We start from the raw sequence: 13,673 nt of genomic DNA on the forward strand, positions 1-13,673 counted from the left end.
CTGTCTTTGTCAAAACTTGAAACAGGTGACTGCACCCTGTTTTCTTTTCACCTGTGAATCAGTCAGCTGTCTCATTTAGGCTACTGTATTTTCATGACAATATGGCAACTTAACTTGCTCTACAAAGTATGAATGCATTATTTATTAACCATTGTGAAGCCATGAGCTAAAACGCAAACATCATAAATACTTAATAAGTTCAAACTCATGCACTTAATGATAAAAAAACACCCTTGTTAATCACTGTCCCTCAGCAATAGACAAAAGCAGCAACTTAAGACTTTGCAAAAAAAAAAAGTCAACAGGATTTTGTATTGCATTTTGACTTAAAGTAGACTGTTTTTACACACATCACCTACAATCTGATTCACAGATACCCAGCTTTCTCTACTCAGGGGTCACTCTTGCAAAATGACAGGAGGCTAGGGGCCAGTTAATAAACATATAGTATAATAGTGTATAATAAATTAATTGCCTGTTTTCAACATTTAATTCTTTGCCATCCTCACTTACCTTTGCCAAGAGGTAAATCAAGTCACAGCTGCCATATGCAGCCAGTCACAACAATCCTGCACAGGTCAGGTGTACGCAGGGGTGTTTCTAGGATTTGATGACATGCTGGGCATAGCCTGGACCTCTGCCAGGGGACAGGGGTATCCTCCCCTGGCACTTTTTTATATATATACTGTATGTAAATAAGCTCTATTTTTATGGTTTTATTATGCACTTTAATACCTCTTTTTACATTTTTAAGGGACACTTACCTTTCTGGAAATTTTAGGCTTTTCTTTGTTTAGGTTAAAATGCTATTAATAAGCTGATGGCACACTAAAATGTAAGTGAATTCCACCAGAGATAAAAACTCATAATTATACCATTCTCATATGGTTCTAAGAAAACTCCGACCAATCATTGCATTCGGTGGCCGAGCGTCCTGTCTTATTATGAGTTACACCTTAACATTATGTAATGTAACAATAGAATAGACAAAAAATCGTAATTATAAATATCAGGTATAAAATCCATCATCAATGCAAGTCTCAGTATGTGTGTTACATTAAATCAGATTGAATATGCCAGCTTGAAAAGGTGTGTTTTCAGACGGGATTTGAAAGTGGAAAGGGAGTCAATATTATCTATAATATATAGACAGTTCCAGAGGCGGGGGGCCAGAACGGCTCAACCCATGGTGGTCAAGCGGGCAGATGGTGATGTGAGTTGGAGTGCAGAAGAGGATCTAAGAGTACAGGAGGGTGTGTAGATATGACGGAGTTTAGGGGCCTTAAAGTTGAGAAGCAGAATCTTGAAATAGATGCAATTTAACAGGAAGTTGTTGAAGTTGCTGGAGAAGAGGAGTGATATGATATGGAGGGGGTTCTGGTAATGATACACGTGGCTGAATACTGGACCAACTGGAATTTCCAATCCAATACAGCCATGCAAAAAGCACTGACTCAAAGGTAGCATTTTTGCAGTGCTGAGTTGCATGAGATTATAAAATGGTTCATGATATTTGCCAGCCATCTCTATGTATTACACAGTTTTTGATTAAATCAAATTAAAACAGCATGAATTGAGGACCTGTATCAAGTGCACATGTACACACACATGCACAGTCTGGACCCAAACACAGATTATTGACAAACACACAGTACAAATCTCCTGGCTGTGGCCACGTTGAGCTCTGATTGGAGGCCAGTAAATCTCTGGATTTAGGACACTGTTGTATTGTGTTTGCGATATTGTCCGGCCCCAAATGCTTGTTCATTATTTGTCGGCCCAGGATCATTTCTGGTCTGTTGAGGTCTGTCAGGAGAAAATCTACGAACACGCTGAACAGTGGGTGGGGAATTAATATTTAATGCTGACTGAAATTGTGTTTTCTTTTCACCTAAGAGGAAAGTAATCAGCCAAGACTGGCCTGTCAGGTTTGGTTTAATTCAGCCTGCTGCCACGAGCGTATGAACGGTGCAGCGCAGAAATATTTTCCATATAGTGTTTTGAAGTGACTGGGACTGTGTGCAAGACTACTGAGCGAGTCAGACACTCCCAGAGCAGACCTTGACTGTGCAGATGTTCCCGTCCTTATCAGCTGAGGTGTAGCTCTGCTGTGGTGTTTTCTGGTTTCTTCTTCTGTGTTTCTGTTACTCCACTTCCCAAAGAATCTTTCTTTACCTCATCCCATGCACAATCCCTTTGTACATTGATTCAAAAAGGAACATCACCCGCACCTGTTGTCCAGATAAGATAAATGAGGCAGAGTCTTGTTGTCCTCTAAGTGCTCAGTTCTCTTTATTGTAGTCGACGCCTGCATGGGAGGTGACAGGAACAAACAGACATGATGAGGCCATGCTCGTTACTCACACAGCTGTTGTCTGTAATTAATTTTTCACCATGCTTGGTGGAACAGATAGCTCAGTATTTAGCATTACATTTCAAGAGGGCTTATCTGTGTGCAGCTCTTGACTCTCAGTTAGCAGAATAATTTAGCAATGCCACAATCCTTTAAAGCAGCTATAACCAATATTTTTATATCAACAAAGGATCACATGACTACCTGTATGTAAATGGAGACACTCATAGTGACAAAACCACAGAGAATTATCACCCCACTCTGCAGTACCCTTCAGCTCTTCTGGGATTTGTAGCAGCATTCAACTCATTTTCACTGTCCGGCCCACAACTTTTCTGTTTTTGTTCACTCTTACCGCTCTTATCAAGAACTTTTTTGGCCACAGTTGGCAACTTTCTTCAGTGAAATGCGTGGAGCATTTAGTGGCTGAAGTGATAGATATGGTTGGAGGAGACCAAAAACAAAGCTAAAAGGAGACTAAATACTTGACTCAAATGCTACTGTTGCTTCTTATTTGCTAGATGAGTAAAGTTCACTGTATCAACACAAAAGGTGATGATATGTCAGTGCTGTGTTTACAGCTTGTTTCCACTGTCGCCACGTGACCAAATGATCAGTAATTGCAGGTGTTTGAATAGGTATTTTCACATCAAATGCACAACTTTTGTGTTGTGCATTATCTCAGTTTAAAGGGATAGTGCACCCAAAAATGAAAATTCAGCCATTATCTACTCACCCATATGCCTATGGAGGCTCAGGTGAAGTTTTAGAGTCCTCACATCCCTTGCAGAGATCCCAGGGGAGAGGAGGTAGCAACACAACTCCACCTAATGGAGGCTGACGGCGCCCCAGATTCAGATGTCCAAAAACACATAATTGAAACCACAGAATATCTCCATACTGCTCGTCCGTAGTGATCCAAGTGTCCTGAAGCCCCGACATAAAAAGTTGTGTGGAAAAACGTCATTTGAACTCTGTTTTTAGCCTCATTGTAGCCTGTATCTCTGACTGCCACCCTGTGTACCGTGCTCACGTGTGCGCGCTTGCGCGAGACTGTGAGACATGGGCACCGCCTTCATGTGTGTTCACGTGCTTTCGCTGGTCTCGCGCGCCTGTGCTTTCAATTATGTGTTTTTGGACGTTTGAATCTGGGGCGCCATCAGCAGTTCCTTTGTATCCTGTTGTGGTCATTTTGAGTCTCTTCCTGGTTGTTCGGTGACATTTTGCAGGTGGGGATCGGGGTTGGGGTCCCGGGGCCCTAAGTGCCTAACACTTAGGGTTCCCTGTATTGCAACTGATCTACTGACTAATGAGTCAATTAGAGTTTGTGGCAGACACAGCCTTGTTGACAGTGGAAGCAAAGCATAGCAGTTAGTACTCCTCCATATAAGCTTGCTAGTGTGAGAAACAGTGTGTTTGGGATTTCCCCCACAATGCAAGTTGATGTGTGGCACCCTGAACAATTATCTGCCCACACCTGTTGCACTTCTTGGAGATAAGGTTTCTATTCTCTATGTAGCAGTTTCCTCTGAAACAGTAAATCTTAAGTTTGAGATCTGACTCACTGATGGCGTGTGTTTTTGACAGTTTATGTGTGATCAGTGACTGTGTGCTGTGTGACTCAGGGGCTGACATAAAACATGTTACTACACCGTGCTGACTGCAGTTGTGATGTATGTGCTGATGATGTTTCACAGCTAAAATCACTGGAAAACTATTTACAGTGACAGCACACACCGCAGATAAGAAATCTTGGCGGGGACGAATGATTCACGCAGTCTGCGAGCAGGTGTTTTGGAGAGCACAACTGGGATTTTTCAGGGAAAAAACAGGCAAAATGAAAAATCAAATTTTGCTTATTTATCCCCACAGTCCTACTGAGACAAAGTGAATCATCACTGTTGCTTTAGTCAGCTGAAGGGCACCACAAACAGGCTCGACCTTACTGCTGATAATATGATGCCTCACTGCTTGGCTCACCTTCTGCCTCCGCTCTGTACTTTTGAGATGTGGACTGCCAGAGGGCACCATAGGGCCCGACAGCAAACTCCTCTCTCACATTTCACCAGTATCATTGTCTGCTTAGCTCATGTCCTGAACAATTTTTCCTTTTCTTTACTCTTGTCCCTTCATCTCTTCTTTTGGCATTTACATTTTTCTCCCACCTCACCAGCCTGCCTTTGAAGAGCTGGAGCAGAAGTTTAAAATAATGGCCCTGTTAGGACAGGGAGTGGGCGACTGGAATGAGAAGTAAGGCAGCATAACCAATATGTCAGACAACTGACAGTTATTTAGCGCGTGGCTGGTTGAGTGTGTGTGAAGATGGCAGACTTAAACAGAGGTTAAAGATGGCGATGGTGGAGATATTTTTGGGAGTGCTATAGAGCTATAAAAGGCATCCACAAATGTCTGGCATGTGGACTCATAGCAAATGCTTCTCGGTATTGTAAGCTTTATTGGTTATTCTCGGTCACCAAGATATCTGTTTACATTTGAGCCACAGTTGTTTTCTGCTTTCTTTGAAGACTCACTGCATTGTAAAAAAAAGTCCAGATAAAACCATGCTGTCAACTGAGGCAGTTTGTCACCCTCAGATATTAATCATCTGTATATTACTCTGATCACTATTGTTCTGTGCAGCACTGTTTACATATGTAACAAGACTAAGAGTTTACAGGCATGCTAACAGCTTTGTGAGGCTGTCCCTAGGCATAAAGGGGCTTTGAGCTATATGCTAACTTCAACATGCTAACATGCTGATGTTTCAAAGGTATAGTGTTTACCATGTACACTATCTTAGTTTAGCATGTTAGCATTTTACATTTGCTTATTAGCAAATTTGTGGACTCAAGTCACCTTACCTCACCTATGACTCATGACATCACTTGGACTTGAGCAGTTTGACTTGAAAACACTTGATAGCCCTAGCCAATATGTGCAGAGAAATTTATAGACATGTTTCCAATATGTGATGAGTTAAATACAGTACAACAAATACATGCCAGGGCAGAAACATACAAAATCCACTGTGTTTCAGCAGTGGTTGGTAGTGCTATATGCTATGAAAGTGCAATGTCAGCACTGCTTTTGTATGATTAAGTTCAGCCACCCTTTCTTTAACAATAGATGCTTTTAAACTTTAACATGTTTAAAAGCATCACTGACTTGACTCAGGACTTGTTAGCCTTGACTTGGGACTAGATGCAGGACTTGTTAACCTTGACTTGGGGCTTGACTCCGGACTTGTTAGTTATGACTAAGGACTTAATTTAGGACTTGCCTGTCTTGACTTGGGACTTTTGACTTAGGGCTTGACTCTGGACTTGTTAGTTATGATGAAGGACTTGATTTAGGACTTGCCTGTCTTGACTAGAGATGTTTGACTTGGGACTTGACTCAGGACTTGACTTGGGGCTTGACTCAGGACTTCCCTGTCTTTACTTAGTACTTGACTCAGAACTTCCCTGTCTTGACTTGACTTAGGACTTGTCTGTCTTAACTTTTGACTTGACTTAAGACTTGTCAGTCTTGACCTTGGACTTGACTTGAGACCTGTCAGTCTTGACATGGGACATGACATGGGACTTGACTTAGGGCTTGACTCTGGACTTGTTAGTTATGATGAAGGACTTGATTTAGGACTTGCCTGTCTTGACTAGAGATGTTTGGCTTGGGACTTGACTCAGGACTTCCCTGTCTTGACTTTGGACTTGACTCAGGACTTGACTTGGGGCTTGACTCAGGACTTCCCTGTCTTGACTTGACTTAAGACTTGACTTGGGGCTTGACTCAGGACTTCCCTGTCTTGACTTAGTACTTGACTCAGAACTTCCCTGTGTTGACTTGACTTAGGACTTGTTTGTCTTAACTTTTGACTTGACTTGAGACTTGTCAGTCTTGACTTTGGACTTGACTTGAGACCTGTCAGTCTTGACATGGGACATGACATGGGACTTGACTTCGGACTTGCCTGTCTTGACTTGGGACTTGACCTGGGACTTGTCAGTCTTGACTTGGGAGTTGACTAAGCACTTGTTAGCCTTGACTTGGGGCTTGATTCTGGACTTGTTAGTTTTGATTTAGGACTTGATTTAGGACTTGGGACTTGACTCCGGTCTTGACATGGGACTTGACTCGAAACATGCCTGTCTTTGACTTTGGACTTGACTTGATACATGTCAGTCTTGACTTACTTGACTTGGCACTTGCCTGTCTTGACATGGGACTTGAGGTCAAAGACAATGTTTTGCAACTCATGACTTGTAAAACAATGACTTGGTTCCACCTCTGCTAATTAGCGCTGAACATGAATTAAAGCAAAGGCCGATGGGAATGTCATCAGTGTTGCAGGTTTTTTAGACCTGAACCATTTAAAATGGTGAGCTGATGATGGGGAGCACAAAGTTATTACAGTTCATCCTGAGGGCTGCTTTAAAGGCGCTGTATGTAAGAATGTGGCCAAAACGGTTACTGCACTCAAATTCAAAATACTGCCGCGAGTCGTGTCTGCCCCCCCTCCCCTACAGATTTGAGGTTGCTGGACAGCGGCACGCTGGAGACTGATTGTTTGCCCACGGGCGGCTGCCGTGGCAGGGCCGCGTCGCCGCGTCCTTGATCTTCGGTTTTCCAGCGGACCGTTCGAGCAAGTCCGGCTTCTCTGCTGCTAACGCTGCTGCCGGGATACAGCTGAGGAGGAGCCGGCTGCTAATGCTATGTACCGGGACACTGCTAATGCTGCTTGCCGTGCTGCTGTAGCTCAGTCGTAACTTTAACTGATGCTGAGACTCTACTGACTGCGTGACTGGTAGACGGCGGTGGGTGGCGCACCAGGCTAAAACACAAATTCAAAACATAAACATGATTTGCGGACCGTAAAAATGTTTTTTAAATGCGAATATTCTGGCTGTACTATTGTTGTCGGTGTGATCAGTATGTTATATGAACTTTATTCCTTAGTCTCTGTGACATATTAGGAGGATTTTACGACTATTTGCTTTAGATTTCTTACATATAGCTCCTTTAATGTCTGCACCAAATGTCATGACAATCCGTCCAATAGCTGTTGAGACATTTCACTCAAAAGCACAAAGTTGAACCTCATGGTGGCACTACAGGGAGGGTCAACTACTACTTTCAAGTAAAGGATCCTAATCTGTCACCACAGGAACTGTCACAGTTATAGCATGTCTACACAGTTGTTTTTGCCTGTGTAATCTAACTCCCTTTTTTTCACGACAGCCCTCATTCTTGATGTCATGACCGTTGCTGGAGTCCAGAGACTGGTGAAGCGCAAGGGACCCTGGGAAATGACGCCAGGCTTCATGGACTGCGTTGCCATGGACATCTACTCCTTCCCCGCTGCTCATGCCAGCCGGGCCGCCATGGTCTCCAAGTTCCTGCTGTCCCACCTGGTCCTGGCTGTGCCGCTGCGCATCCTGTTGGTGCTGTGGGCCCTCCTGGTGGGCATGTCCCGGGTGCTGCTGGGGAAACACCACCTAACTGATATGGTGTGTGGCTTTGCACTGGGCATGCTCCACTTCAGCTTGATGGAGACGGTGTGGCTCTCATCAAGCACCTGTCAGACTCTTATCTCCATAAGCACATTCAGCTGGAGCCCCTTTTTCTGAGCTTTTAATACAAGGCTCTGCTAGCACACAAGGTTCATTTGATACACTGTAACACTGCAACATAAAGGACTTGAGGTCTTATGAAGTTATTTTTGCAAGGGTCTGAAGTTCTTATGGGAACAGAGAAACATTCGTATTTGGATATTTGGAATCAGATGCTGGCTTGCATGTAACAGCCAAGGAAAGCAGGTCACAAGACATTACGAAACCTTTATAATGCTTCACAAATCCTAGAACCTTCAGTCAAACCTACTAAAACACACCTCGAACTGAAAATGTACATGAAGGATTTTCTTTTTAGATCTTTTAATTCTCATGCATGAAAAGTGCTACCATCCATCCATAACTGAACCTCTTTCTATTCAACAAAGTCTCTCTTGAGTCGATATGCCACTTCCTCTTTGCCATCTTACTTCCTTTTATCTTCCTTTCCTGCTACCTCTTCCTCTTCCTCTATTCTCCTTTTTTTTTTTCTTTTTTTTTTAAATATCTATGCTTTTTTTGGTATTGTAAAATACTTAAACCTTGTTGAGCACTGAATAGAGTTTGGTGTAGGGCTATATTATTGGACGTAACTCTAAAGTGTATAAAGTAATCATCGTTTGGATATTCCACATTGTTATTGATTGGCATGACTATTATGTTTGTATATTTCTGATGGGATTCTGTTCTTGTTACTGAACGTTTAATATGAACTTGTTTTGATGCCACTGAATTTAGCTGCTTGTGTTAAACAAAATGTCATGTGCAGGAAGAAATATTTTTCTTATAGGGTGAGATATCATTTCCTTTCAACGTGCCATGTGATTTCATGAGTTCTTTTTTTAGAAGACATTTCTCTTCAGCTCTAACAGATGCTTATGTTTTGTTGGTGATGGTGCCCCACTAGACAAGGGAAGTTTTGGACAACTTTTCTGTTTGGATTTATTTTTTTATAGGACCTTCGAAATGAGTTTTTTTTTTTTTTTTGTGGCAAACTTTTTTGTGGTTTGGTGTGTAAATACAGTTTTGTGTACATTAATTCATTTTATTCTGTACAGGGACCTGTATGTCATGTTTTTACTTTGTTTTTCCATCTCATTAATAAAACGAGGTGGTCTGTCAGTAAAACATGGATGCCTCTGTGTTTCATTATTTTTATATATGAACATTCATTCATTCATTCATTCATTTCCATAACGGCTTATCCTCTTGAGGGTCGTAGGGGGGCTGGAGCCTGTCCCAGCTGACATTGGGCGAGAGGCGGGATACACCCTGGACAGGTCGCCAGACAGCGTTGACATGTAGAGACAGACAACCATTCACATTCACACCTAGGGACAATATAGAGTCACCAATTAACCTGCATGTCTCTGGACTGTGGGAGGAAGCCGGAGTACTTACTTACTTACTTAGGCCTTTAAATTCCCTGAGGAACACAGGCCATTGACGAAACTCCTCCATCCTCTTCAGTCTTATGCCCTCTTTGTCAGTTGTTGCCATGACAGCCCTTCCGCCTTCATCTCCTCCTCTGTGGTTCTTCTCCAGGTGGCTTTAGGTCTCCCTTGCTTCCTCTTGCCTTGTGGGTTCCATGTTAGTGCATGAAGGAAGGAAGCCGGAGTACCCGGAGAAAACCCACGCTGACACGGGGAGAACATGCAAACTCTGCACAGAAGGGCTCCTAGGAAACCTCTTGCTGTGAGGCGACAGTGCTAAGCGCTACACAACCATGCCGTCCATATATGAACATAAGTATGCATATTATAGTTGAAATTGTTTGTTTTTATAGTTGTTTTCAGTGTTAATGTGTGATTGTGTGATCTTGCCATTCATCCGCAACACTCTGTCTACAATACAAGGTCTGGCAAATATTTTTAATTTAAATTTGGGTGAATCCGTAAGCCGACTAGAAAGCAGAAAACTCCATATAATTTGAGGAATGTTTATGAATCAGCTGAATCCTGTAGACAAGTGGTTCCCAACTGGTGGGTCACGGACCAAAAGTGGGTCGTGGGGCCATTCTGAATGGACCACAAGTGACTTGCAAACATGTCAAGTTTGCAAAAAACACTCTATTTTCAAGTACAGTGAACTTCTGGCACAGAGCTGCATTTTTGAAGTGCTGTTTCCTGCTGTAGAGGGAGTGACTAAAGGACAGCTACTTGACAGAGAGCATACTACCTTACCAACATGGCCAAACGCAAGTATGACACTGTGGGACCTTGAATTGATGACTAAGGAGCAATCTGGACCCTGTGGCTGGACCAGTTGGGAACCACTGCTATAGAAAGCTTAACTGCTTATATAGAAGCAAACTTTCTGCAACAAATTGTTCTGATGGCTTTCATAATCACATGGACTGTCAGGCCTCACATGGTGCACAACTTGGTAAGCAAAAGAATAAAAAAGTGTTAAACCATAAGTGATGAGACAGCTCTGACAAGGTCTTTATACTCCTTCTGGCTGTGGTAAACTTAAGGGCTAAATTCTATAAATATATCCTACTTATTGCACAGAATGTACTTCACGTAAAGCAACATTACATCCTGACATAACTAAAAAAGAAATGCAAAGATCCTCTATTACATCTCAGAGCAGCTACACAGCCACAAGAACACTGCAGTATGCAAAGGAGGGGTTAATTTGGCAGAGAGCTTTAGTAGTTTTATCAACAGATAGTGCTTCAGTCCAGTCCTATAGTTGCCTATTAACTGCATTCATGTGATTTTAGACCAAATACTTGACTATCAGAGCAAACAATGTACAATATTTCTGACTGTCATTAAGTCTGTGTGTCTTCACAGCCTTTGACTCTAGTTTCCTGTCACACTACTCTTACCACAGAACAGTCTGACAGGAAACAACACCAACGCAATGGTGTGTGCTCTGAAACTGTTTAAATAGCAGGAACTGAAACTGCCTAAAAAATACTCCCTGGCACAGAGAGAGAGAGGGGAGAGGACTTCAGCAGTCAGAGATTCTTATGTGTTACCTGTTTGTATGTGCATTGTTGGGCATCAGAAGAAAGTTGCCAAATGTGAAGCACATTTGGAGCAAAGAGTGCTCCCTTTTTCTTTTTAAAGTTTTGAATGAGCAGCGTAGAGTAGATAGAAATGGTGAAGAGTACAGACCAGACAGACATAATAAGAAGTCTTTATGGACTCAAAGTTTGAACAGTCGAGGAGCAGAGGGTTTTTTGTCCTAAGAAGGATCAAGAAATTTGTTAGACTTTGACACTCCTGCTGCAAACACTGTTTCTTGAAATTTGGGTTCAGATAAAGTTCAACCAACATAAGTCGCTGGTGGTTGGTACACAGGAAGCTGCACTGTCGTACAAAAAACTTTGAGTAACAGTTTTGAGAAATAATGCACAAATTTCCGTGAGATTTGCAGTGGACATTCTTGGTTCCCAGGGCATGATTGTTCATGTTTACCAATGCCACCATCTTACATCATTTGAATGCACACAAAGATAAAGAAGGAGATTTAAAAAAAATTGACAGTGACTTAACCGCATGGTATATGAGAACTCTTTCTCTATGGAGTCTTTGCTGTCACGTCATGACCACATATTAACTTAAAGCTTCATATAGGATGATTTGCTCCCTTGCAAAGCACAGCAACATGGCCAAATCAGAGCTTGTCCCAGTGCAGGTTTGTTTGATTTTGCACCAGAATCAAGGCCTCTACAATCCTGCATAGCACGTACCCAAAATATCCCTGTGAGTCAGTGCTGATAGTACTCGCGGGCCTGTTTCTGCAGGGTTCACATGCACTGACTCAACAGACGACACACTTTCTACTGTTGTGTCTTTATGTTCTGTATTTGTCATGCTCTGAGGAAACATTAGACGACACAACTCTCCAGGTGCCACCAACCCCTGTGTATCATGTAGGTATGTTACAGGTATTCTTCTGGGGTATATCAGTGACATTTTCTCATCTTCTCAGTTTCACCTCATTGAGTTAAAAAAAGACTGCTGTCTAGGCTGATAAAAATATTGGTCACTGATCTGCAAAACAGTTGCATAAAGACTTAATAAACTCAGCAGAAAATGGTTTGGTCCAAATTAGTGCTGTAAACTATGTGTGTATTGCGGCACACGAGAAACACATATCATATAGACTCACTGTTAACTGCCTCAAGGAACATTCATGCTTATATACATTTTGTTAGATGATCATTCAGATTAATTCAGCATTCATTTTACACTAAGGTACACATTTACTTATCGGCTGTTGCAGCAATACAAGGACAGACATAGATACAGATAAGTATAGAAAGTAGCCAAAATAAACATATATACATTAACTAAAAAGGGAATTTAAAAATAGAAACTATACAAGAGGACTGGAGACAAAATCGACATGATAAAATGACAATGGTGTGATTAATAGCAGCAGCTCTAGTTCACATCTGCACAATATAAATGCAAATTTTTTACCTTTTCAAAATGGTGCTTTGTCAGCACCAAAAAACCCCCAACAAAAAACATACAGTAGTTGGTGGATCAGGGAGATACTTGCAGACTTTTGACATGACTGGTTGAGGAAGAGTTAGACAAGTGCTCCCTCTAGAGGGTTCTGCTTGAGCATACTTCAGTGCTTCAGTAAACAGTCTTATCTGTCCATCATGACACAGGCAATGTTCCAGAGAGGTGTTGTTTTGGTTGACCATTGCCGCATTAGTTTACTTGCTCCTGGAAAATGGACCCAAAGCAAAAACCTTATGATGTAACTTGGTTTTATATAGCATATGTTATATAATTTTGTCCTGACAGTTTAAATCAAATTGAAGAGCTTCAGCAGAACCATTTTCGTCCCTTTCACAGGCAACTTTCTTGTGTAGAAATGGGACACACGTGAATGCAAACATACTCACTGACATAGCTGGATTCACCCTTAAACTCTGTAGTTTAGTCATGAGAAAGTCTTACATTTAAAGAGGTCATTTCTCCATGTCTATCCATCCATTTTCATCCACTGGCAGCAGGCCCCCAGGAAAAGTATTCAGTCAATCAATCATTGAATCAACCAGTTAATCACTCAGTCAAGCACTTAATCAATTTATTTGTCACATGAAATCATTAAAGATACAGTCTCTGTGAAATGTAATCCCATCAGATCCTTCAGTGTGTGCATGAAAAAGAGTGTAAGTGTATTTCAGACATCCCTCACCCAAGCAATGTTTTCCAGCTCTTCCTGGGGGGTACAGAGGTGTTCCCAGGCCAGATGAGATATATAATCCCTTCAGCATGTTCTGGGTCGTGGGCCTACTACTAGCTGGACACGCCTGGAAAACCTCTAACAGGAGGCACCCAGAGGGCATCCTGATCAGATGCCCGAACCACCTGGCACCTTCTGGGTGTCAAAGCTCCTTACAAGTCTGAGCCCAGCCACCCTGGAGAGGAAACTCATTGTGGGTGCTTGTTTCTGCGATCTCTTCTTTTGGTCACTACCCAAAGTTCATGACCATAGGTGAGGGTCAGGACTTGGCTAAATGAACTGGTAATTTGAGAAATTGTCTTCCGGTCCAGTGTAAAACTTGCATCAATACCGACGCTGCACCAAACTGTCTGTCCATCTCAAGCTCCCACTCATCACCAAAACCCTGAGATAATTGAACTCCTTTTCGTAGGTCAGCAACTCACTCCAAATCCAGAGGGAGCAATCCACCATTTTCCAGTGAAGAACCATGGACTCAGACTTGGATG

General features: G+C 42.2%; 1 protein-coding gene across 2 annotated transcripts in view; it reads left to right on the forward strand.

The window, feature by feature from the left end:
* LOC126395660 (inactive phospholipid phosphatase 7-like) overlaps positions 1-9,092 on the forward strand; it is an 81,073-nt gene extending 71,981 nt beyond the window's left edge. The window contains exon 36 of one of the 2 annotated variants that reach the window (XM_050053289.1): positions 7,592-7,741. In XM_050053289.1, the coding sequence (XP_049909246.1) occupies positions 7,592-7,604 (13 nt within the window). In that variant the 3' untranslated portion in view covers positions 7,605-7,741. Of the gene's footprint in view, positions 1-7,591 lie in introns of both variants that reach the window. The other variant, XM_050053292.1, reaches the window with a different exon arrangement.
* Positions 9,093-13,673: the final 4,581 nt, after the last annotated feature.

The sequence above is a fragment of the Epinephelus moara genome, chromosome 9, assembly GCF_006386435.1.
Source record: "Epinephelus moara isolate mb chromosome 9, YSFRI_EMoa_1.0, whole genome shotgun sequence".
Classification (NCBI taxonomy): Eukaryota; Metazoa; Chordata; class Actinopteri; order Perciformes; family Serranidae; genus Epinephelus; species Epinephelus moara.